Source organism: Anser cygnoides, chromosome 13, assembly GCF_040182565.1.
Source record: "Anser cygnoides isolate HZ-2024a breed goose chromosome 13, Taihu_goose_T2T_genome, whole genome shotgun sequence".
NCBI classification, from domain to species: Eukaryota; Metazoa; Chordata; class Aves; order Anseriformes; family Anatidae; genus Anser; species Anser cygnoides.
Window position 1 is genome coordinate 3222708 of NC_089885.1, and position 26920 is coordinate 3249627.

At 40.8% G+C, this 26920-nt stretch overlaps 1 protein-coding gene across 1 annotated transcript in view; it reads left to right on the forward strand.

The window, feature by feature from the left end:
* COL4A5 (collagen type IV alpha 5 chain) overlaps positions 1-26920 on the forward strand; it is an 83158-nt gene that overhangs the window by 2409 nt on the left and 53829 nt on the right. Inside the window, exon 2 of the mRNA XM_048070762.2 lies at positions 20072-20131. Coding sequence (XP_047926719.2) covers positions 20072-20131 — 60 coding nt within the window. The remainder of the gene's footprint in view (positions 1-20071; positions 20132-26920) is intronic.

The following is a 26920-nucleotide window of genomic DNA, read 5'->3' on the forward strand; positions in this document are numbered from 1 at the left end:
GCAAAGTGCTTTTCCCTCTCCTGGCAGGCTTACCCTTCTCTATAGAGAAGTGATCTTAAGTTACGATTGTGGAAGTTCTTTAGTTAAAGAATGGAGATGAGCTAGATTATTGAGATGAACTAGATTATTGATTTGTGTTAATCTATGAAACTCTGTTGAAGTTAATGACTGCTTATTAGCTTTTACTGGGGGGGGAGGGGAACCTTTATGGTTAAGGCCTAGATGTTTAGTGTGTGTAGATGGGCTTTGTTTGCCCTGAAGTTGTCCAAAATTTTTGTGATGTCTTGTTTTCTTTGCCTGCGTTTTTTATTCCAGTTTGACATGAGTATATGCATATATCTCATGTAGTTAATTACACTGTACTTAATATTCTTGATGTGTAAATGATAGTCATTTCCCTTGGACCCAAATATTTTTCATGGGATTGGCTACCATTATGTTGCATTTCGTAACTGTCTGGCTTGGTAGTTATGAAAGCTAGGTCTTGAAAAGCAGGATGGAATGGATGCTCGCCTGCGGAATTCAAACAATATTTCATCCTGAAATTCCGAGGATGTGCACAAGACTGTTGCATAACATCAAGGCTCAAGCCCTCACACTTGTAACTTGTCACTTGTCATGTGTTTTGCTGTTGACCTTTCATGGCTTGTGAAGATGCACAGTAACAGTTGTATCTCAGGATGTGCTCTGGTGTATACTGAAATGCAAATAAATCCAAGGCATTCTGCATGAAACCTAACAATACTCCTTCGGACTGTAACATCTAGTCTTTTGTGGCCATGCATAAAAAGTAGTTATGGATCTTATTCAGTTTTCCTACATGATGGAAATAGACTGATAGTTCAGCAGAAACTCCTAGCATGCTCCTGGTGCCTCTGCTTAGGCACTTTCTGGTGATTTCCTCATTATGAATGGATTCATCTACTCACTGTAAGCAATTATCTAAGCTACATACCCTTTTTCTTCCAAAGAAGGAAGGGGAAACTTTCCTAGGATGAAGTGTTACTTGGTTTATTTAACAGTTATGTAAATTTACAGTGATCTTTCTACACTGAATAAGCAGTAGTGCTTACCATAATGCAGTTAGCTGCTCTTAGTTTTACTTGAACACACAGGGACTTATCAGTCTTACAAAACAACTGAAATCAGAAAGAACACCCCGGCAAAATTACCAGGCGTATTTTCTCTCTGGGACAAAGTGCAGCGAGGAAGCCGTTCTGCAGGCCATGAGGATGTATGGTGCACTTTGACCCTCCCTCCGCTTAAATGAAAACTCTCCCCTAATGGCATCAACTGTGTGAACTCTCCCCTGCGTATCACCACTTAACAAGATATCTAGATAACACTTGCACGTTCGAGGAATAGCATTACGCAAGCGTGCCCAAGCAGCCTCCGCCAATAATAATACCAGACAAATTGCTGGGAATGAAAGCGCTTTTTGCCTGACTGTTGCATCAGGCTGTCTGGACTTGAACTCACGGGGGTGCTTCTAAGCTGGTGCTCTACCCAGTTTTTGGCTATCTAATGTCAACTTCAGGCTTCTATGCTAAGAGCAGGTGGCTTACAGCACCGAACGTGTAAAAATTTGTTCAAGAGGTGTACTAGTATGGTTTTAAGCATCTTTTACCTTCCTGTGGGAGGTTAACAATGCAATTAAACAGTATGAAGTGTCACTGATGCAGTGCAGCTTTCTGAAAAGGAAACTTGCTGAAAGCCCTGGTTATGTAATTGCAGATGGGTGGTGTGCAGAGGAAAAGCTTCAGTGTACCAAGGACTTACCAACAGCATGAACGCAGCTGAGCTGAAGTAAGGTCCTGAAAAGGTCCTGTTTTAAAAACAAGCAAACTCCAATACTTGTAAACTAATTGTAAAATAACTTTTGTTTTAAGCTTTTCTCACAGAGTTTATATCTTTCTTGGAGAATTTGTGAAGGAGATGGTCCTAAATTTAGGATACTGCATGTGGGGGATATGTTCTTAATTTTAGGGTGAAGAGCTATTCCACAGTCACATAATTTTGAAATTATATTGCAAATTAACCATTTTAGCATTGACTTGATGATAATTTAGTTTCTCTAAAAGTCTGATTCTTAAACTGTACTATGGACATCTTTAGTATTCTTGAATAAGGCACTTGTATTTTGTCTTTCGTTTATGAAACCGTGTCTCTGTTCCTATGCTCCAAAGGGGAGTCTGGGGTAAATACCGACCTGAGGCCCCTTCCAACCTGAATCATCCCAGGAGTCTAAATGTAACTATGTGAGAGTAAAGCCGTGCTCTGAAGTGTGCTTTAAAACTACTTGTGCATCCTGTAGTCAAGAATTAATTGTAACTGTATGCAATTGTAAGTAGGAGGTCTCATGTTTACTTCCAGTGAAGATAGCTGCTGCTGTGTTTTGGTTGCAACTCCTTAAGAAGCTATCTCTCAGACTGTCAGCATGGCAGCATTGAAAACTGTAACTTGTATTCTCTTTTCAAACTTCAAAGTACGAGTTTCCTTTTGTGGAGGGTGTCTTGCACAGTGTATGTGTACATATGTTACTTTGCTATAATGTAACAAGAGGGAAAAAAATGTAGAGGTAATATTGATAGTGTTTTTTTAACCTGAAGCCTGTTTTAGGAGTCAGGAAGAAAGGGACTCTAAAGCTATGGATTTGAGCTGACTTTAGCGATACCCTTCAAGGCTCAGCTATTGCAGCTCCAACTTCTGTGGTTGGATTTCTCTTCTTGTCTCCTTCTCCCATTTGGGGGGGTAAGAAAATAGTTTAGTCTCATCAGTATTTTGTTTCTTTTACCTAATCTCTCTAAGGAGAATTAAAATGACAGAGCTGAATTTCAATGTTCCCTCTCCTGGCACTGTAAAAGACATCTACGTACAACACTTAGACTAGCACTTAGTCAAAGAGCTGTCTACAAAATGATTTTTTCTTTGAGGCATATGGTTAGCCCTGCAGAACTCCTCTCCTGTGGTCAAATGTGGCCCCCTGTATGCTAGATAAGCTTTGCTACTGCAGCTCTGCTGGAAACCCTACCTTCCATTGTCTTAGCTTTCCTTGCGATAAGTGAAGCTCAGCCAAAAACAGCCTAATAAGTCCTTTTTTTGCCATTGTCTGCCTTTGTTAAGGCTTTGTGCTGAAATGCCCTAAACATCTGTTAGGGCTCTGTGCTGAAATGTCTTGAACATGTTGGAAAAAACCTGTTTATTCCAGTACTGACCTTAGCTGTTATCACTGTGAATCTTGCTTTTAAAATGCCCCATTAATTTACAGGAAGATTACTTATGTTGTAGTGCTTCCTGGGGAATTAAGATGCTTTGTGAAACTAGACTTGGACAATCCTTACTTAGAGCTGTGGTGTATGTACATGATAGTATACCAAATGAATCTCCAAGAAACAATAAGCAAGAAAATCCTTAGAAAATTCCTTAGTTTTTTTCCAAATGCTTCACCGATACCGAATGAAGCTTTCATCTCTTTCCATCTTTTGCGAACTCTTGCTTTTTGTACCTCTTTCATGTTGTATTTGGAGATGTAGTTACAGTAGGTATGATCACCTTACTGACTCTGGTGTCGACTGGCAGGCTGACAGGTCCTTGGGGAGCTCTTGCCTTGGGTTAAGGGATGATGGTTCTGGTTGCCTGCTGGGCAAGTAGCGGGGCTGCGGTGGAAAGGCTTCCTGTGAGTGCTCGGGGCTGTAGGGCAGCTTGTGGGAAAGGTGAAACCAGACAGGTATCTCAGCGCAGAGTGCTCTCAGGACTGCTGAGATAAGAGTCTGCTGAGTTCCTCCAAAGCTATACCATATTTTTAGTACTCCTACACAGAAAATTGAACAGAACTACACAGACCTTCCTTTCTAGCTTAATTTTCAGTTGGTCAAACTGGCTTCTTGCACAGTTACTGCACTAGACAAGTATGCAAGAACCTTCATTTGCGAGCATTAAATTGGGCTTTATGTAGCAACTGGAGTGGTAGTGAAGCAACATGCCAACATTTGTACTGAGAAAAAGGCAATGAGGCTTGAAGAAAAACCCCAGTGTTGATATTCTTCTTTCTGACTGACTGACTCCTGTTTCTACCTACTCCTTTCAGGTGCTTGAAGCATCTTAGAGCATTGGCAGCATTGAGTGGAAGGGAGGAATTTTGTAGATGATATCAGAGGTGTTGTGTCTTACATTTCATAACCTGCATTCACCATGTGCTGTCTGTAACTGGTAGTTATATGACCGGGAAGTCAGTCTTCTCTTCATCTCGTAGCATTGTCTCAAACAGAAATTAGACTTCTTATACGTAAGTATGTGCACTGGTAATATGCATTGGTGTGTTGTATTTTAATATACTGAAGTGCAATTTGCAGTGTTCCTCAAACAGAAGGAAATAAGATAAGTTTCCCTTACAACTCAAAACTTAAGGAAAAAAATCACTTGGCACTTGATAACAATGATCGTTTTTGAGTGAAATTAATGTTTCAGCTCCTTGATCCAGTGTCTGGAATAACAATTTGCCTATGCTTCTTTCACTATTGTACTTCTGAACTTGGAAGGTCATCCTTTTCTGTGCTGTTACTCTGCTTGGTTAAAAGTCTCGAACTCACATGTGGGAAGGGTAAGTGGTTTTGTTAGCCTATTGTGCCTGAGGCTAGCGATTCTTTCCCCCACCTCCTGATGTCATCTTCTCTATGCTGTTCTTACTCCAGGAGATTACTCTTTTTCTGTGCCTTAACCTTGAAGGGTGTCACTTTTGCTTCTTAATTTGCATGCTAGTATAAAATGTGATGTGAACATGTTTTCTTGGAATCCAGGAATCCTTAAAACGAGACCAGTGCCAGATGGATTTCTTCACCCAGCCATGGACTTGTGGGTCATACTGTTTTAATAGCTACCTGTTGCTAAAACAAATTAACTTTATATTAAACACTTTCTGGCACTATTTCTCGTCTCCATGTGTGGGAAAGCTCTGAGTTCATACCCAAGTAATGTACAGTCACTTCATCTCTATTCTAAATACTGTTTTCCTGGCAGACATATACTTTTCCCTATGTTTTCTAATCAAACTAGGCAACTCAAGAGTGTTGATTTTTGATAATTCATACTGGGCTTCATTATTTCTCCAGTACTCTGGATGTACTGTAAACTTTTTGACACTTTTTTCAGAATAGCTTTATTGCTCTTCCCTTCTGGCCCTTAATCTCTCCCAAACTCCCACATTTTGGATGGAAAAAATAACAAGCATTTGTTATTACATAAATCTGTCAAACTTAAGCAAGTTGAACTTGCATTTGATTTTTTTTAGCTTCACCTGTCTAGCAAAGAAGGCTAACATTCTGTCATTAAGGAGTGAATATGACAGTTTGTGAATAAGACTGTATAGTATCAGTATGTGTTTACTAAATACAGTATCAGTTCTTCAGAAGCAAGCCTCTCTATGCACTGAAATCCTGCAGGTGTCCTGTAGAGGAGAATAAAATGAGCGCCCTGGGCAAAGAACTTTGCCCTTTATACACCATGAATTCAAGTAGCAGTTGCTAGAAACCACATAGTTTTCATTTGTTTAGGTGAAGCTAATGTGACCTGCAGGCAAGGCTAGATGGGCCTTCATCCCCCAGAATACACAATTTCCTATAAAGTGCCCCTGCAAAATGATACTTGGGTGAAGGAGCTTATGTTCTCAGTTTAAAAACCTTTTAAAATGAACCCTTTTTATGGAGCAGTGATTTTCGTAGTTCAGTTTATTCTGAACCAACATATTACACAGAATGACAGGAGACGCTGTCCTTTCTGAAAGACTAAATGACTCGCAGCTGTCATTTGGATATGAAGTGACTCAAAGTTTTCTGAATTAGTCTAAGAAAAACTGTCATCTATTGAACCTTGAAAGACAAAGGTACTTGGAAGGAAAAGGAGGCTCTTTTACCAGTCTGAAGAAGGTAACTTGTATTTGACTACTCATCTCTTCATCCAGTCACTGTGTATTCACACATAACAGAACCTTAAGGTTTCTGCAAAGCCATTCCTTAACTTTTTTTATTCTTTAAGAGTTATATACTGAAACACAGTATGGAGGAAAAAATGGAGAGATGAGGAAATGGATGAGAAAAGTTTCAATTCTTGTGTTTTTGTATTCTGAGTGAACATAGAAAATAAATTCCTTAACTTTAATGAGGAGAGGCTTGTTGACAGGTCTAGTCATGCTCAGAACATGTCTATTTTTGGAACACCAGCATATTGTACCTACAAGTGAGAGTAATCAGACAGGTACTGTTTCTCTTTAATTGATGAATTATTAATTGACATTAAGCACATTTGCTTAGCCTGTCAATAAGACACCTAATGGCTGTGGATGTATTGTCCTAAGCTTTGCTTAAGGTTTTCAGTGACTTTTGCATCTTGATGGCAAAAAGGCATGTATTAACAGACTTGGTATTTGAAACTGCAAGGAGGCCCTTAAGCTCTTTGATTCAGAAGTGTACCAGAGGCCACTTCTGAAGTTTTCAGATGAAATGAACCAAATGCTGTATTATTGTCAGTTAAGAGGCTCAAAGGACAAGACAAATACAGAAGGGGGAGGCATCAAGTACAAAGACTAATTTCTGAAAGCTAATTGTTACAAACAGGTAATGAAGTCTGGGGGGGGGGGGGGGGGGGGGGGGGCAAAAATCTCCCGTCACAGTATTTTGTTATACTTGAGTCGCAGCTACGTAACAGAAACATGAACATCACTTTCCATTGATCACTAAACATGCTGCATAACAAGCTTTAATTACTTGTCTCAAAACACCGGTGCTTCCTCCTGGGAGGAGAAAACTCCCATCCAGACCCATATGTGAAGTCAAAAGGCTGTCATCTTTGGACAAACTTCCCAAGCTTTTTGGCTCTCTTCAGATGGAGCCTTTTATTTTGTTTCATACTGTGGTGACTGGTAGTGATCGAATGTCTGAGGTAGTTCATGTATGTGAATGTGAGTTGCAGTTGTAACTTGGTAGCTTTTAGTCCCAATTCTGTGCTTCACTTGGCTCTGCAGAGCTAGGGACCTCCACTACCTTTACTATCTCTGGCCCTGACAGGAGAGTGTAAGCACACAAAATGCTGTGGGATTTAACTCTTGGAGTACTTTAATGTAGAGAAGAAAATGAAATTAAAAAGCTAAAATGCCAAGCTTGTCTCTTCTTCTAGAATCAAAGAAAAACTCAGACTGAAAGTATAATCCTGCTGCTCTGGAGGCTAGGAGAGACGACCTCCTGCTCAAAGCAGGGGGCTGTCTTCAAAGTTCTCCATTTATTCTTCTTGTAGCTGCGAACTAAAAGGACATTGTAAAAGTATCTTCCATTCCAAACCTTGCTGACTGGAGGAACACAGTTAAAACTTTCTGGCAACACTCAGTACTTAGTGCTTGCAATTAACCTACCAGTCACTGCAGGATGCAGAACATAGATCACAAACTTGCAGCAGGTTATTTTCTTGGACTGCATCCAGCTCCAAATAGCACTTGTGGGAGTTGGTGCACTCCCTAAAACAGGGTGCCTCGGGGAACACTTTCCCTTTGAGAAAGTGACTGGCTGGGTTGGAATGTGTGCAGATGCCAGGGGCAGCTGCTCATTCCTCCCCAAATTCAGGCTGAGCTGCATCTTGAGGTTTAGTAAGGCTTGAGTTGAGGGCTACTTCTTGTGAATGGACATCCCCAGTTCAGTTACTGTTGGGACGATGTGGGTTCTCTCCTTGTCTACCCTCACTTTTGAAAAACTGATAATGCTTTAATGCAGCATTGCACAGAAGACAGCCTGACATCCTCAGGCTGGGTCAGAGGATTGTCTTAACCAGGTACTCTGAGTTGGGTATTGTTAACCTGCCTCCCAGCAACCTCCAGAACAACTGGGAATAAAACCGACTGATAAGAAAGCAATAATAATGTAATTGCCGAAGCAAGGAGGAGCTTAACTTTACTACTGAAGACTCCTTTTCCCCAAATAAGTAGTACTAAACTATTTATACAGCATCTGCTGAAAGTAACGCTTCTAAGTTTTCATGGGTGGTATCCCTCAAAGTATTTCAAAAAAGGAATTTTTGAGTAATACATTTTAATTTGTCTTTATTAAAACTGGTTCATTCTGTATACACTCATCATACTTCTACTAAAATCCTTTTGATTGAATCTCTTTGGATGAATATGTCATTGTTACAAAATGATCTTTTTCACTGTTGGTGGTGGGAGGTAGGGGAAGAGTAGAGACAAAATATAGAAGAAAATATTATGAAGGCTTAAGTATCAGCAGGTGTTTGAAATAAAAATCTAAGGTGCATTTTCTTCCTTCTGCCTTCCCTTCCACCCCCCTTCCAGCACTGATCAGATTTCTTTTGCCTTTTTTACTACAGATACCATGTTAATACTTTGAAAAACTTGTTGGTTTTCAAGGCCTTTTGTAAAGATCTTATCTGTGGTCCTTTTAGCTCACTTTTTGGCATGGGTTCAATTTTTTTAAAGTAGCAAGCCTTTGACAAGTGCAATTGAATTCCTAGGGCATGCTTTCTGTTCAGGGATGATCAGCGCAAACCGAATGTAGCGATTCTTGTGATAATGTAATGTGTAGCCTCTAGATGTAGCTTCCCACGTGTAAGGGAATGAAATCCACTTCTAATCAAGTCTGAGTATCTGATTCCAAGATCGTGTGTCCCAAATAGACTGTCTATTAGCATTAGCCTGCAGCTGTCTCTTCTAGCACTTTAAAGGCAATAAAATAGTCAGCCCCACTTTTCCTTTGTCCCCACTAAATGCTCTGGGAGAATACTGCTATTGTGATCCTCTGTATCCCTGTAAACTTGCTCTTTCACAGCAAGGTACAGTTTGATCATCTTCCCTGGGCTTCAAGTGACAGATGCTCTAAGGAGACCCCAAGCTCTCATTAGCAGGTAGCTGAACACTGGGGGCTAGAGTATCCTACTATTCATCTGCTGAAGGTAAACATGCGAGTTCCTGAACAGGCATCTAATGCCCACTAAATATCTCCAATTTTTATCAGCTTTAGGGATGTCTGAAGCCTTGTGGATAGAGGAAAAGGACCTCCCAACTCACCAGCTCCTGATGCTCTTTTCTGTTTGGAAGTGACTTGGAGAGGGTTAGGACAATTGCTTTGTATTCATTGCTTCCTTGTCTAAATTGGCCTTCTCCACAGTCGCATACGTTTTCCAACTTTGATTACTTGAGGCTGGAGGGTAGTTTCTATCTGTATTTGTCAATACAAAAGAAGCACTGACCACACTTAGGTTTAGGTATTAAAATGCACACACTGGGTATGCTGATGCTACAGGCATAAACAAATGATGAAACAGCTCTAACTAGAAGAACCTTGGAGCTATGATACTTGGTCCAAGAACTGAAAGAATGGCAAAAAAAAAATTCCCCAGACATCTACCAAGCTTCAAGTGAGTTAGGTCTTGTTCTGACAGTGAAGAGGGTGTGTACTACTTCAGATAACATCTCAACACAATATCGCTGTGCACAGCCTCTATTCTTTTCAACGCATATACTTGCTTAATCTTTGGTATTAATTTAGTGCTTTCTGTAGTTTCAAAATAGACCACAGAGAGGTTGTTAGATTCATCTGAACTGCTGTTCTATTTTTTCCTTCTTTCTTGGAGAAAGGAGTTCTGTTCACAGGTGGTCTGCTTCATGTGCACACCACATGAAGGTGCAGTTGTTAGTGTCAAATGAGTGGCTTGCACTAAGGGACTGAAGCTTCCTCTGTCTGTACAACGTGCAAAGGTGAGGAGTAGGACATGTTCTGGGGAGTTAGTCTAGAGCCTGTGTCTTTATTCTGTTTCCTTACCCAGGAAAGGATTAGAGACATGCTGCCAGAGCGAGCTGCGTTATGACTCTAATACTTGGCTCGCAGGCAGGTGAGGCTTGCAGCCTGGCTGACAGTTAGCCTGAGGTTTGTGTTACATTTGGACATGGTTATAGAAAGTGGAAACATCTAACACCTGTCACTTGGGAAAGGTCCTAAATGACTAGTAAATCTTAATGTGTAATGGGTGCCATATGGCACTTTTTATTTGCATCTGGAAAAAATCAGGAAGCCTCTAGAGGCTAGTGATTAGAGACATGTATGTAAAATTCAAATAAAACTGAGACTTCCTGGAAAGCAAAGTGACTTACTGTATGCTGCTGCTGTCTGAATGTCAGGTGTCTTGGTGCTAGAGCTACTTGCAGAAACGCGTAACTGGAAAAGCAAAGGTAAAGGCATGCTTAAATGAAACTGTTCCCCTACACTGCAATGTATGTGTTTAAGGAGTTCGGTTATATAAGTTTGGTATATAAGCCAGAGGGTGATTTGATGTGAGTTTTTAATGTTCACATCAATATATGGTACAATAACTAAGCCAACAGAAATGCAGTACTGACTTCATCTCTTGCGTACTATGGCTATTTCCCCACATAGTGCATGTTCGTGCTCAGACTTTCCCTGTATATAAAGGTGCAACCTCAGTGCAAGTTTTTATTTCTTGAAGTCTTAGCTGTGGAGCTGTCATCAAGGAGTTATTTCCAGTGTATTCATGGAAAAAACATTTCCTCATATGTATGGTATAGAGTAAAAACAAAGGAAATGCATTTAAAGCAGCTGTTAGGATCTTTTGGGTTGGTTCCAATGTCTTTTAAATTGCTTCCAGGAAAGAATAGAATCAGAGTTGAGCATTTAGAACTGAAATCAGAAGTAGTCAAGTGTGGGCTGCCTACAGAGGTGGTATGTCATCCGCCCCTGCCCAAATCTCCTATTGCAAAACTGAAAGCTGAAGAGTTGCTTTAAGGTGTTTCTCTACCGAACCTGTCTGTTCAGAGGTTTGTGCAGGTGCTGCAGTGTCTGCTGAGCAAGGAAATGGGTATGGCATCTGTGGGCTCATGTACTTGAAGGCAAAGTGGGCAGAAAAGACCATCTGGTAGTTTGTGTTCTGTCTTAATTTCTCTCTGCTTGCACTCTTTTTACCAGCTGTGTACTTGTCAAATCTAAACATAGCGGCAGCATAAAGGCGGTACTTAACCTGAGCTGCCACTTAAGGACACTTTCACAAATTCTTACAGCAGAGTGTTGAGAGGTTTGGAGAGTTGAGTTCATTAGGATAGAAGTAAAAGTACTTGGCTTTTCAGGTGTCTTCAATCTCACCTTTGAAATGTTTGTGAGATTGGCAGTGAAGCTTGATATGATTATTTTACTTTCTGTGTATCCCACCCAGTGAACATACAGAACAAGTGGGCTTCAGTGTAGTAAGTCTTACAGGCCACAGAAATATGAGTTCTGAGAAGCAGTGAGAACTGTCCGGATCCTTCTCTTTGCCTACAGTTGAGTTCAAGTCTGGCAGCACTCATTAAAGCAGGGTGGCAACTATCACTTTCTTTTAGGTTCTTCTAGAAAATGAGAATGAGCTACTGTGAGTTGTGAGGACTGGCTGTTCAAACTCTGCTTGAAGGGTTTGCTGCATGTCCTGGGGAGTTCTCAGCTCTCCTCCTCTTAGAGCTAAGTACGGAGAAAGGGAGCAAGGTCTGGGAGCTGACAGCATGCCCAGCTCACTTTCTGTCCTTGCCTTGGTTCAGGAACCAAACACCAGTTTACAGACTGCAGTGCCCCCTGCTCCTGGGGGATAACCTCTGTGTACATTTGCCCATTGCTTTCACATTTTTTTGTTTAAAAAAGGGAGGTGGAAAGCCCTGAGTTCTGGGAGGGTAAGGATTGTTTCTATGTAAGCTTCCCCCTGCTGACTTGCATCCTTCTGCAGCTTGCTAGAGAGGGATCCTTCCCCTGTTTGTCTGATTCTAGCTCTGCTCAGCAGTTCAGGCAATGGGACAGCCTGCTCCTACTCAGTGTATTTGCTGATCGAGTCTCCCATGCAGCAGCAGCTGCTGCTGTGTGGCAGGTCACTTGACCAGCCCAAATCTGCAGGTGAGTGCTTCTCTAGATCTCTTCTCTGAGCTGTCCTTAGGAGCTTCCAGGAAAGGGAGGAGAGAGTATTCCCTGGGGTGCTTGCAGGGAAGTCTCCTTTACATGGAAAAAGTTTTCATGGGCAAATAATTACAGTTTAGGGATGGATGAAAGTTACACAAGCCTTGGGCTTGAATTTAGTAAAAAGACTGAGTCTGTAATTTGGTGATGGCTTTTTGTGGTGGCAATCCTTACATGTCACTACTGCTTTAAAAGCAGGAAAGACAATATAAGTGTTCAGGTGTCTAAATACCAAACCTAATATTGCCTCTTAAGAGGAGAAAAGAGGGTTGTATATCAGTTCAACACCTCAATCTGTTTAACCTGCCTCTGTCATGTTTTCATTTTCAGTGGCCAGAGCTATGGCTACTACAGCTAAGAACTTCGTCTGCAAGTTTGAACAGATACTGTATTGTGCAGACTTCAAAGAAAGATGGTGCCTCAAGGTGTAATGGGTTAAGTTATGCTTCAGAAGTTCCCTTAATTTAAGTAAAAAGCTGGTCAAGAACTTCTGTAAACATGTGTTTTGACTTGCATTTTAGATCAGGATGCTTATTCTCTCTTACTATCTTTAGGTAGGTAAAATGAGGAAAATGATTACTTAAGAGTATGTAATGATATGCTTTGAAATCAGTTTTGCTTTAGAAATGTTGTTGCTTATGAAGATGCCACTTCAGTGAAAAAAAGTGGCCAGCTGAATTCTGGAACTGTGAGGTCTTGTGCTGCCATGGCTGACTTGACAGTTAAGTATTCAGATCTGTGAGATCTGCAGACTTGTACTCTTCTTAAACCTAAAGAGCACGTATGTGGAAATCATAATTAGAACTCACAAAAGCAGTTTTAATTCTACTTGTCAAATCCCCACAAACCCTTTTGTTTCTCGGTTATATTCATGTCCAGGCAAGTGAAAGGAAAGCTCAACTTGCTGAAGATAAATGGTGAAATCTTTGACCTGTCTGAGTAGTAAATCCTTAGCTAGATAACTGTGCAGGTGTTTTGTTACACAGATCTTGGCCAGCTAATAGATGTGAGTATATGTTCTTCAGGACCACCACCAAAATCAAGCTTAATCTTTGTGTGGAATGTCAAGGCTGAACTTCTTTGCCATTGTAAGTAGAATTATAAATGAATTTGAAACTTCTGCATGGCTCCAGCAGGGTAAGTGTGGGAGCCTTCCTCATAGGGCAAAGACATTTGTAATGTGCTTTTCTATATGTTGACTTCACCGTTTTTAATCGGGTATTCTTGATATTGATAAAGTACAAATATTTGTGCTCCCTTTTTTTCCCCAATGTTAAAACACTCTTATGCCCCTGTCTGGGGAAGCTGCCATGCCTCAGTGCAGAGGGTAATAATGGTGTTTAGGCACTGGAGCAGCTGGAAGAACTGTAGGAGATGCAGAATTTGTCCCACTGCTTAGAAGCTTCCTTCTAGGAACTGGGCTTCCACAGTTGTCCAACAAGTGAAAATAGCTTCTATCAACTTTAAATTGTGGCCAAGGGCAGGTGATGAGTGGCTGGGACTGAGCTTGGGGATAAGCAGTTACTGCAGTGTAATTGAGCTGCAGGATGCTGTTAAACTGAGCCTTGGCCGTGCCAGCTGTGTGCACCCGAGCTAGCCTGGTGTTGTAGCAGTGCCAGGAAATGTTCGTTTTCCCCATATATGTGATCTAGAAACAGATGTAGTCAATCGTGACTAGAAGATCTCAAAACCATGGATTTTAGCCAAATTAACACTTCCACTGTTTCTCCCAGCACCCGTTCCTCCTTGGCTACAAAAAATGTTGTGGGCATAATGCATGCTGAGGGAGCACTCAAGGGTTTGATGTACCTTTTGTTCTTCTGGCTCTGGGCTCTGTGGCTTGATACGACTATCAGAACGCAAGGCAGTGTTTCAGTCAGCTCTTCTTCTTTGCTTTGCTCTCTAAAGCAAGTAGTACTGTTTTTAATTCTTATTGCCTGATCAGTTTGTAGTCTCATTGCAAACTAATGGCTAGTCATGTGGTGCTGGCAAATCTTAAAGGGAGAGACCTAAATCTGAGGCTGTTAATAATAAAAGCGGGACTCTGTGTGAATAAGTGCTTTTTACAGCGCTTGGAAGGAAGGGGAAGCATCAAGCCTGAAGTACTTGGTCAGCAATGTGTCCATCCTGAGGCTGAGACCTACACCTTTCAAGAACACTAATTCATTCCCTGAGCAGCTGTGCAGTTCAGCCTGCTGCAGGTAGCAGAATGACTCAACCGCACCAGCCTTGCCCAAGTGCTTCTGTTATTCCTGTGCTTTGTTGCAGGTGTGGAAAGAACTGTGATTTTCATGTTTGAGAGCAGTTATGGGGGACAGTCCACAGGTGTGTGCCCTGTATGGGAGGGAGCCCTTGAAGCTGAATTGCTTTTGAATGGTTTTGTGACTGGTTCTTCCTTGGGCCATTCCAGTAAATGGGAGTCTTGGTAAAATGAAACTACAGACTTAATCATAAGTGTTCAAGTAAATTCTAGAGAAGTCATTAGAAAAAAAAACAACTGTGCAAGCATGCAATTACAGGAGATAAACTGCAACTGCTGCTTAGTATGGCTTGAGTGTGTACCAACTGTTTAGCTTTTGCTGCTTGCTCTCTTCTCCTTCACAAACTGGAGTATCGTTCCACAGCTCAGTTAAGCTCCTGTGATCTAAGTATGTGTCAGACTTTCTGAAATGGAGAATTTTGGCCAATTTCTCCTAGGTAGGACTTGATTTCAGTGACTTGTGTGCATCTCCTCCCTGCTGGAGGGCACTCTTCTTACCTGTCAAGGTGGCTTACGACATAGTGGTGTCAAGTAACTGCACGGTTCCCTTCAGGACATCTGTTTTGTGAAGCTGGTTTGTGCACATTAATCCCCACAGATGCCTCATGCTGAAGATCAGTGCTCCTTGAAATCAGGAAGGAAATCTTAATGCACTGCAGGCCACAACAGCATTTCACACCAGTGGATACCCACTATCAATTTGATTCCCCCTTGACCTCTTGCCACCACCAGAACTGAGATGTCCCGAAACCACGTAGCCTGTCAGTACAAACTGTGGTGCTAGGTAGATAAATAACATGGCTGTACTCTTTGAGAAATGGAAGGGCTTATCGCACAGGAAACTCGTTCATAAAAGAATATGTAAGGGGGATGGAAAGGAGCTAGGGAATTTCTCAGCTTATAAATGCTGAGGCTGGGCTTTCTTTCTCTAGCTGCTTGAGATACGGATTGAGAAATTATTTGTAAGCAGTTATGATTATTTCAGAACACCTTTAATTGTTTACAAGAACACCACCTCGATTCACTAACTGTGCTTCTGTAAGAAGTTGCACCTTCTCTTGATTATTAACTTCTAATGTGTAAATTTCAAGTTCTGTCAAATGACTAGCATCCCTCCCTATATTTAACTTCTACAGTAGAAAGAGCATTAAATTCTTGTTAAATAACAATGGCCAAGTGCTAGTGCGTAATTTAGATACTGATGTGTTCTTTAGCTTGTGGGTTTTTTAGATTTTTTTTTTCCCCCCGTTGCCAAGTACCTTCCCTGCAGCTGGGTGGCTGTAATGGTAAATCACTCCCAAAGCACAGTTAAGCCTCCCATCTATCTGCCTCTGTAGTTATGTTACTAATGTATTGATTAACTGTGTTGTTACTTCGATTCTGCCTCTCGTATAAAATCAGGGTAATCTATCTGAAGCCATCGAGCAGCCCACTATAACTTTTATTAACTTGTTCTTGGTAGTCAATAAAAACGATTTGCCTTTCCCTTCACAGTTATAGGAAGTCCCAGCTGCAGGTCTCTCCAGGAATAGCATCATCTGTCTTGTGTGTGTTTTATTTGTTTATATGGTTGTGAATGGCAGCTGGGAGGTGGAGAGGGAGTGGGATATGCTGAAATTGCCTTGTAACTGACAACTCTGGGCTTGATGAGAAGAGGGGAATGTGCCTAATGCTCAAGGCAGTTTTCCAGCCAAAACAAATCTTGATAACTTAGGTTTATTCATTCCAGTGAGCCAACTGTTACAAACGTGTGGCCAAGAGTAAGAAGTGACTTTGATTTCAAATGTGTACCTCTTCAAACTGGAAAACAAACCAAAAAATAAAAAAATCAATTCCGTTGGTGGCATAAAGCAATTTTTTGAGTCCATGTAAGACACAAAAGACTGAGCTTGTTCTGGAAGAATTATCCTTTGACTAGAAAACCAATACCATCCCTCCTTTTATACCCTAATGAAAAGAGCTTGCTCTCCACACACTAGTTCAATGGGGGAGAAGCTGTCAGGAAAATCCAATGAAAGGATTAGCTCAACTTGAATAGATTAATTAGAGCCCTTGATTGTGTCCTGCTATGCAAAAGTCATGGCAAAGGAAATGGCAGTGATAGTCAGTGAGTTCATCCTTACAGGTATGTGAGGGGGTTGTCAGCGGGCACACAGTAGGCAAGAAGCAGATCTAAGAAGCTGCGGCCTTTCTTACAAGCTGTATCCATTTGTTGTCCATCCTCCTGTAGTTGAAAACTAAAAGATTTTAATGGTCATAGAGCTTACATGATCAAATCTTTATGATCAAGCCACAATTCATTATTCTATCCAGTATCTTTTCTGTCGCAGAAGGTCTACACTGCATCCTACTGACCAGAGCTAGGATTTGAGCTACTACTGAAGCCACAGGTGCCTTGTTCAGTTTCCCTAACCTGTAACAAATGTACCAAGTGCAGCTTGGAGTTCCAGGAGCTCCACTGAGGCTTGAAGTCATTTTTTTTGTTTGAAGACACAGCAAGTTAGCTAACAGGCACTCGTTCTGATAATGAAGCTGTTACTGAGGGCAAACTACTAGCAGCCGCCATCTAAATCTTGATTTTAATGTAGGCTTTCTATGCTTGAAATGTAATCACTACTGTGCATAGCACAGAGCCTGGATTTGATTCATTTTTGCATTAACATGAGATACAGAGTTAAATCTGTGATATCAAGTCTCTTGCCTGTGGCTGCAAAGTGGCTTTCAGACTTGTGCTGGCTTGTTACAAGGTTTGTGTTCTCCTATAGCACAATTCTTGTGCCTGCTTTCCCGAGTAAAAAAAATAAATAAAAAAGACCTTGAGATTATTGAAAAGTCTAAACAAGAAGCAAGCTTTTATTTAGAATAGGTCATTAAGCTTCTTGGTTTTTGACTGTGCCAAGATGTTGGACATGGTTTTTGTTAGATTGCTATATGACCCATAAGTGGTGTGAACTGATCTTGATAGTGTACAAATTCCTAGGGCTTTCTCTTCAAACTGCTTGGTTCAAAAACGTTAATGTGGTGGGGATAGAAGTTAATGCAGAATAAAAAACACAATCTGTCCAACTACTGCTTTTGTACAGGAAGATAAGTGACTCTGCTGAGGGAATGCTGCTTGATAAGCTCGTGGGCGAATAGATTGTCCCAGGATTTAAGCCAAAAACTCCCATTGTTTGACTGCAGTGAGTATTTGAAGAGAGCTTTCTGATTACAGGCTGTTTTCAGCTCTCCTTACTTCTGTCTGGGAAAGACCGTGTTCCTTTCCTGTGGGGAAAACATCTGAACTGAGTACGCAAAACAATCTGTCAAAGTGCTCAGTGAGTACACTTGACTCTTTGGGGTGGGCTAATTGTCTAAGTTAAGTGGCTGTCCAGTGTCCAAATCCAGCCTGAATATATAAATGACTTTGGAAGACAGTCACAGGGATGTCTCCTTTAAGAAAAGGAAAAATCTTATGGTAGGAGCTATAGTGATTAACAGAGCACTTTTTCTTTAAACTAAAAATGAGATAAGGGAGAAGAATACTCTTTAAAGTATCTTGTATAGGAAGACCCGTCCTAGTAAAAAGCTGTTTTTAATGGCACAATTTTGGGAAGGGTGCACTTAATCTTTTGGCGTTATATCCACCATTATTTATTACCAGCATATACAAAAAAGATGCTTTGTCGGCTCTGTAAAGAATGAAAATCAGCACAAGTCCCTGATCATAAACAAGCTGACTTAAAGATTGGGGCTTTGATTCATTTTGGGATGCCCGGATTTGAGAGGGTGGAACCTGGGGTGTATGAGGAGGTACTGGGGAGACTTCCCCCCTCCAGATCAGAATAAAGCTTCAGGGGACGTGGGGAATCTTTTGGCTTTTTCATTTCTTAGGTTATAATAAAGATGGAGCCAGGCTCCTCTCACCCTGTATAGGGTAAGAGAGGATGGGTACGGATTGTACCCTAGGGAACTCAGTGGGATTTGGAGGGCACGCTTCACCACGAAGGTCTTCCTTGGGCTATATGGGATCTTGGTTGTGTTGGTTTAGATTCTTTTACCGCTGCACAGCTTTTACTTGTTTTTAGTAAGTGCTGATGTTTCCCCCCCCCCCGCCTCTTGGAGGCAGCAAAGACTTTCAAGTAGATCTTGGTGTGTTGTTCTTGCAGTGGGAAACTCACTGCTGCATGGCATGGCAAGACCAGTAACTTACTCTTTGGGTTAGTTTTGTACTGTGAGGCAAGGGAATATTACATGTAACTAAGGTTAATCCCTTTTAAATGAAGCTTTATTAACAAGATTAATCCTAAAACTGATTCAAAAGCATCTTGCCTTTTTTAAATATGCTTCTGAAAGTGAAAAGGCTCGGATACAGAATTCATGGGGTAACTTGGGCTGCAGGGGGACTTCAGAAGGGCATCTGGCCAAGCACCCTGCTCCAAGCAGGGTCAGCTATGAGGGCAGGCCAGGTTACTCAGGACTTTGGTCTGATCATTGAAAAACCTAAACTGTCTAGGAAGGTTCAACTTCACTTTAGGAAATAGCTCAATAACTCCCTGATAACTGAGAGAGAATTCTGAGTTTTCATGTACATCAAATCAAGAAACTGATTACAAAAGCTAAATGAAAGGTGTGGAGATACGTCCTAGTTGTGTTGGGTAGCACTACTGCCCACTTAAAACTCAAAGCTCTGCCTTTTGCCCCAAGATAGTTTATCCAGGGTTTGTGTAGCTCCTGGTGAATTAAGCTTGGGTGTCTTCCTTCTGATGCTTGGTAATGTGTTTAGGCTAAGAGCCAGGACGTTGCTAATGCCAGGTAGGTGATGGGTCATGTCTCTGGGATAATGAAGGCTCGAGTTAGTGTGGGTGTACTTGAGAACTGACAAACCAGCTGCTCTCCTGCCTGCCTGAAACTTTCTCTGTACGTACTGTTCTTTGCAGGGGTTACTTGGGGTGGGGGGACCTCACACCCTCAGCTTTCCAAACTTCCAGTGTTTGTGTTGTCATATTGTTTAGTATAATGCTGCACATGTCCTCAGAACAAGTTAAATCCTCAAGTATGTTGGGTAGCGTATCATCTAACATTGCTTATCTTTTTCACTGAAAGAGGCTTGACAATTGTCTGTGTATTATGTACAGGTATTCTACAAAGTTTCATTTATTCTAGAAATCTCAATTCTTTGAACAGCTCACTTCTGAAATCAGCAAGGAATTGTAATGAGTATCATATGTTGAGTGGGGGAGAGTTTAAACTGAACAAATAGTTACCTGATGTGCATCATCTTTGTGAACTGAGTTTCTATATCTCCTTCCTCTGACCCCCCTTAGTATCAGCCTGTGCCCATATGTGAGGGAACATTTTAGCTGGCTTGTCATTCTTGGTGGAGAGTGAATGCAACTAGATAAAATCTAGTTCTTTAAACTCTTCTCAATAACTGAGTTGTGGAAGAAAGAATTAATTGGGTAGTAAATATCTTGCCAATAACTACTATAAATAAGCTCATAAGCTTTAAGCTTGGTTAAACTCCTGTTCAAAACCTGACATCTACTGGTGGGAGCCATAAACGGACACTCAGTGTGCAGGCCATAGGTGTTGGGTTGTACCTAGCCCTAGAATAAAATGTGCTTAAGCATAGATCTAAAAATCTGTAAAATTGCCAATAAAACTGTAATGAGTTGAAGCACGTCTGTTAATAGAGGTGGTCAAAATTCCTATAGATTATTTTTGAACACATGTATAAGGTCTAGATGACAAACATTGTAGGCTTATGTTTTAGAATATCTTTTCCAGTAGTATTGTAGACTTTTTTGTCTTACAGTGATTAACGACATTTAATCTTATGTCTTTAAAGGCTTGCCACGGATGTACATCTTCATCCAAATGTGATTGCAGTGGAGTTAAAGGCGAAAAGGTAAGTATATCTTTTTTTGTGTTGGACTAATGCACAGACCACTGAGCCATATGCCATCTCGAGATAACTGAAGTTTATGAATAAATTATACTTGTTGCTCCTGTCTTGTTTTCTTTGACAGTGTTGTAGGCATGCACCAAAGAATATAGCTGTTATAACAGCTTCAGGCACTGAGTCAAACCAAGTGGTCCATGGTGCACAGAGCTTCATATCACTGTTCTATCAAAAAATGGGGAATGAGAATTCTGCAGGAATGTGGGAGTATAAAGCAGAAAAGAGATAAATTTAGTAATGTAGAAATAACTTCTCAGGCCTGGCTACTGTAACCAGTTTCTATGGGCAAGCTAAGCTGTGGATTGTACAGTAATGCCCACTAGTCATGTTTCAGTAGGGATTTTAAACTAGTGTGGGTTTTTTCCACTTCCCTTGCACTGCCTGATCTAAGTAGTTGACAATCACTATTGTGCTCTGGACTTGCACCATTTCTAACCCACAGCTTATACAGCTGTATGCGAGGGTGATTGCTGTTGCTGTCTAGTTGCTCAGCTGGAAGTTGGAGGTGACCATTCAAATGCAGCTTTCTGAACATCCATAGCTGCCAAGTGACCAGTCGATTAGTGGCCAAAACTGTATTCTCAGATCAAGTAGAGTAACGAAACCTGTGTGGCTGATCCGGTGCAATACGCTGACTGGGCTGCATGGCCAGGAGCCTAAGGTCAAGAGATGCATGTTGAAATCCTAAAGCTTTCCTGCTTCCATGCAGCTTGGATTTCCACTCTTGCTGTCTGAGCTCTATATTTTTAATTAAGTCCTTCATGCTTCTTTTGCTAATACTTATGGTTTGAGAAGTCTGTCGTCTGAGGAAACAGTGGGTACTCAGCATTTCTTTCAGGTACAGTGCGCAGTGTAGCCGTGCAGCTCAGGACTTGCTCAAATTGGGCAACTGTGGGAGCCTGCTTCTAAGTAAATTCTGGTTAAATAGTTAGCATGTAACTGCTGTCGTTGCAGGGTACGGCTGTAATATGATCACAATGAGGGAGAGAAAGTGCCTCAAACACTTCCATAGCCGTGTAAAGTTTGCCTCAGATGCAATGGAGGCTTCTTAGATGTGAACTTCTAAGAGTTTGATAAGCCTGTCTTATCAAAGCACTTGGCCCCTCTCAGCAAGGTTCTAAGAGGGTCCCAGTGCTCTAGATTCATTTCTGAAACATGTCAAAGGTGATTTTGAAGTTATATGAATAAGCATAACATCAAATGAACCAAAAAGATGCAAAATATTCAGTCACTGCATTAGCACAACGTGGTGTTGATACAGAATTTTACTATTGGCTGAGGTTAAACAAGGCAGATGTCCAAAATTCAGAGTGATTCATGGTGCCAAATGTACTGTCCAGATGGTTCCAAACAGATGAGGTCATTCCTTAGCATTTACTTGCTTTTGTTTTATCAAGTATATTCCCAATTTACGTACCTAGTGAAAGACAATATCCCCTCAATGGAAAGTTTTCTAACTTAAATTTGCTTAGCCAAAACCTGAACCTGGTCCTTGCATTCCTACAGGATCTTCAAATGCAGGTGGCTAAACCAGATGTATCCTAACACTAGTTACAGAACTGTTTCAGGTTTAGTTTGAAGGGGTTCAAGCATTAGGGTTACATTCCTAGTACAACCACAGCAGGTGCAACTTTGGAGAACCCATCTGTAATGCATAGTTAACCTTTTTCTGCACCAGTCACAGCTATGTTGTGAATCCAGTGAACACAACTACTGGCTGGCATGGATAAGAAACATCTAAAAGTACATCTGACGTTCTAAATAAAACCAATTAATTGTTTTCTCTCAGTGATTCAGTGTTCTGTATGCCACTTACACATGCACTGGGATCATGGCCCACTTGACATGTTCCAGTCCTTCAATGTCATTTAATGACATGGTGATAGTCACTTTATGGAGAAAAAAATCTTGGAACTGTTTGGAGTCACAGGGAGCTTTTTGTCCAAATATAGTCAGCAAGTGGAGTGTATGATATTTGTCCACAGTCAAGCTCTGAAGTGTCATTATGTATTGTGGGCTTTGTTTCTGCTCCTCTAGACTGTCCAAGCCAATCATCTAGGAGAGCTGCACAGGAGAAACTCTCACACTTCCCTACAAAAGTTGACCTTTTTGTATCTTTTGTAGAGCAGATTATAGTTAGTCTTGAGTAGAAGAGTGAGAGGCTTGATAACCCTTTGTAAAAGGGGTGAAGGGGAAAAAAGCCTTCAGTAAAGCAAGCATAGCAACAGACCAGATACTTATATAATGGTTCTGCATCTTGGAAAAAGCTTATATGGTTGCAACCTGATCAAAGTGAATATTATCATTTTAAAAAAAAAAAGGACAAAGGAAAACAAAACTTCAACTATGGTAAGAATTTCTTTCTTTGTATGTCTGTGAGCCCTTTTAGAGAATGTGGAGGGAGGTGTAAACACCTCCTTAAACTGGTGGACATATCTGACACAGACTTTCAGCCTTAGAATGGAAGACTTGCTATGTTTGCTATGAAATCTGGGAACTGTGGTTCCTTCTCCACCTAAGTCAAGTTAAACACGGCATAATACTGAGGCATGCCAGACATTTTTTTATTAAACAACCCTTCAGAAGCTTACAGACCATCCTAGTGGTCTGATGCATTGACAGATTCCACAATCCATATCTGGGGAACCACAAGAGGTGTCTGTCACTAATGTCCATAGCATCTTTTATTTTTTAACATTAAACTTTTTCTGAAATCTTGTATAGCTGCAAGACATCTAGGGCTGTCTTCAGATAATGGAGTTGATCAATCAGTGTCCAAGTTTTTTACATGTGATGCAGGGTTTCCAAGCCTGATACCATTTCGAACTTATCTTTCTTGCAAATATTATCTCTGTTCCAGTTGAGTGCAAATTGCTGCTGCAACAACAAGCTACAGACTTCGCTTTGTATTTGACACTCAGCGTATGGTGTTTCTGCTTCCCTCTCCAGTGACCTCTGAACCTCTGAAGCCGGAGTCAGACCCTATAGTTCCTCGTCTAATTGGCAATGAACAGCGTTAGGCAAGGAGCTGTATAAATATTCACCCCTTTGGTTCTCCCCTTGGAAGTGTGACAATGTACTTGTAGAACTACTGGAAGTCGCGTATGGAACCTGGTACTGTGCTGGGAGGACAGGAGAAGCCTTATTAGATGCACTCAGCTGAGCCCTTCCCTTCTGTTTCATTATGGGCCTGCAAACAGCTTCTGCGTACAAGTTGCTGTCCATTTGCATCAAGTCAACTAAGAAGTGCTGCTTTGTTCAGCACAGCACAGCCTCGTGTGTCCCCTTTGTGACTCAGGAGGAGCCTTCTTTCTCAATATCCTAGCATTTCCTTCAGGATATCCAAATTCGAACACACTGGGCAAAGTAATACAAATTAAACTGTAACAAACAAGAATACTTTACTGATCTTGCCTCAGGGAACCAAAATATGATAGCTGACAAAAATCAGTGCAGTAAAGGTCTTCAGCTCAGGCCCACCTTACTAAACTAAATCATTAAAATTGGTAGTATAGGAAATATACAAACAAAACAAGAAATTACTGAGTTGGAGAAAATTGATCACAGCCAAGATCCACAGTGCTGTTCTCTGCTTTCAGTAAGCTGCTTCTCAGTGAACTGGATCTGGTAAGGTTCTATTCAAAATTAAAGATTAATCTGCCCTATACAGATACTCATAGGAATTGCTTGCACTTTTCAACTGGATGTGTACAATTTCTTCTTAGTTCAGAGCTGTCAGTGAACTCATCTCACTGAAAACAGGTCTCTTTGTACACTGTATTAGTTTTCAGCTAGATCAGGTCTTTGAAGCATGCTGAGTTGCAATGCAACTATTTGTGTAGTTTCAGTAGAAACATGTGGCTCAAATTGGGAGGGGCTGCGTTGGTGTGGATTTTTTTACGGCATCTAAGGTGCAGTCCCACCTCAACAACTGGGCATACGTGATGCTATTCTAGGTGATCGGGCCTATTTGGTTCTATCCATTCAAATTAAGCTAATCAAATCAGTTAAGAAGCTGCCCTTTAGTTACTACATGTGATTAGTCCACAGTCATTTAAAGGAAATCTTCAGAAGATGCCAAGTTTACTGGGTTTGTTGATCACAATGTTGGGGTGCTAAAGACCCTACTGGGCTGCAAGCTCCTAACGTACTCAGGTAACAGTTCAGTGCACAAGACTGTGGCAAGAGCAGCCTTGTAATGCCAGAGCTCTGGAGGCATTTCAGATGTAAGAAATCCTTAGCCCTCTGCAAAAGAAAAACATTCTTGGACTCCTTGGATGCATACAGTTGGAGCTGAGCCTCAGGAGAAAATATCAGTAAAATCCTCAAGGTTCCTATTTCTTTTTGTTGTCACAGCTTAGTACAGGCGTGACTCAAGCTCCTTTTTTTCCACTGTTAGATTAAAAACTGCTAAGAAATAGTTAAATTCTCAAACTTTAATCACTTTATCATGTATAATTGTGAGTAGTGTCTGTTTCATAAGCATTGGCCTGAAATGCATTAAAGTGGTCCTGTATTCTGAGAAGTTTACAGCCCTAGCAAATGACTGACCATTGAACTTGGACTGCAACTGCTTTTGCAAGATAAAGCAAATGCTCTTCTGAAGAAACTGGTGTATTTTGAAGAATACAAATCATGGCTGAGAACTTCTTTCATTGTGTTCTACCTCAGTATTAAACTATCTTTAAACACCCCTGTTTGTGGCTGGCTGCTGTGTGCTTTGAATAAAGCCTTTGTTAGATTCTGTAGTTTCATTTAAGTTAATGCTCTTTATGTTGAAGAAATTACATTGATTAATGTTATATTGGTACATGAGACGGGTTGTTGTAGCTTTCACCCTGTTGTCTAGGAAGGGGAAGAATAATACAGCTGCTTCTTGCATCACTTCTTCCCTGCTGTCCATCTTTTATTACTACAGACACTAGAATATTAATCTAGTTTTAAGCAGCCACGTGTAGTCAACTGTCTTTAGACTTTCTGATGCTTGCTGTTTTTGTAGCAACAGCAGGAAGCGTGTATGTGCCTTTGTTGCCAAATCTATTATGAGAGGTGGATTTTGCGAAGTTGAAAATTGGAGTACTTTGTGCACTCATCTTTAATTGCTCAGATTGGGAGTTATCATGTTAACATCTTGCAAATAAAAAAATATAATAATATCTGAAGTTAAATGTTTGCATTAATAAAATTTCAGAGCATACCATAGGCAAAAACTGTTGAGGCCCCGTGTTCAGAATCTCAGGCATCTGCTCCCATCTTAGAAGAAGGTGGATTTAAAACTAGATACGCAGTGCTTACAGAATTTACAGAATTGGCAGGTCAAGCAGGTGTTGTATTAGGTGTTCTGAGTAGTTCTTGGTTTGTGTGTTTTGTCCTTTAAAATCAATTTTATGCTGTCTTCCATTGTGGTCTCTGGTACTTGTAGTTCCAAACTCATGTGATTCTGACATTGTGCTTTGCATAGGGGAACATCCTAGTTCCAAATGTTACAGTTGGTCTCTTACAACTACTTAGCCACCAGAATAGGCTAGCTATTGCTTTCCTCTTTGTTTTTTGTTTGTTTTTCTCGTACTTTTAAAGTCTTGTTTCATGAGTATACCACATCTATGTAAATAACCTAGTTTCTCTCCTCATAAATCCTATAGCAAACATTTAGGTTTCGGGAAGAAATTTGAGACTTGTACATGACTGCATACCTTAGAATTGTACCTATCCCTGATTTTATAAATACTTCTGAGCTATTATTAGAGTCACTGGAACTATGCCCATTTTTTCCCATATCCCTGTTTAATAGGCTATATTTTGCTGTGACTTAAAGCACAAGTTTAGAGTGTTCTTAACTATTTTTTAATTCCTAACCCCAAAGCAATAGTCATGTTCAAGCATATAAGCTGATAGTTTTGCCACATTTGTGTAGCTGATTGAGGGCAATTGCACTGGGATGACTTTGGATTCGTCTGAGATCTGAATCTGACTCCTTGCTCATTCCCCAAGGTAATGATGGTTTATAGCTGAGAAATCTTTATTCTGCTATTAAAAGAATCCTGTACCTTCAGGACTAGGAGATGAGATCTGAGTTGACCTAAACCTTTCCTGTATATGTTTTTCTTCAGTAGCTTCAAGTCCAAACCAGAAAATATCCAGAGTTTCTCAGTTTCCTGTGCAAGTAGAACTGGCTGGCAAATCTGTCAGTTTTTGTATCTGTAAGAAAATATATTGCATGCTACCCAGGGACGTGAAGCTCACTCCTAACAATATAGGATCCTTTCATTGCCTTTGTCATTTCAGTGAAAAATTTGAAATATCTTTTCTCTTTCAATGTGTGTTTGCAAGGCAGCAAGCATTTTTCTGTGGCAAATTCAGCATTGTAACATCTGAATCTTGATGAAAACAGTACAGTATATACAAGGTGTGCAATAGGAAAGTCTGGAAAAAAGAGCTGTGTCTAAAAACTGTTCTCAGTTATGGGATGCTTCTATGCAACATCGAATAGAAGATAGTTCAAAAAAAAAAAAAATCTGTGTTCCAGAGAGCTGGATCAGGTTAGTTTCTCCCCCTAACTTCCCTACCTTTACTTATCCAATCAGTTTTTTTGATCAAAGATAGTGGTTATAGTGCAAATATTTCCTTTATAACTAGCTGGATAGAGTTTCTTCAGGAAGCATTTGGTGCAATCCCTCATTTGTTCCTGGGTCTAGTCCTTCAAATCTTCTCGTCACTCTCAGGGTAATTTGCTGG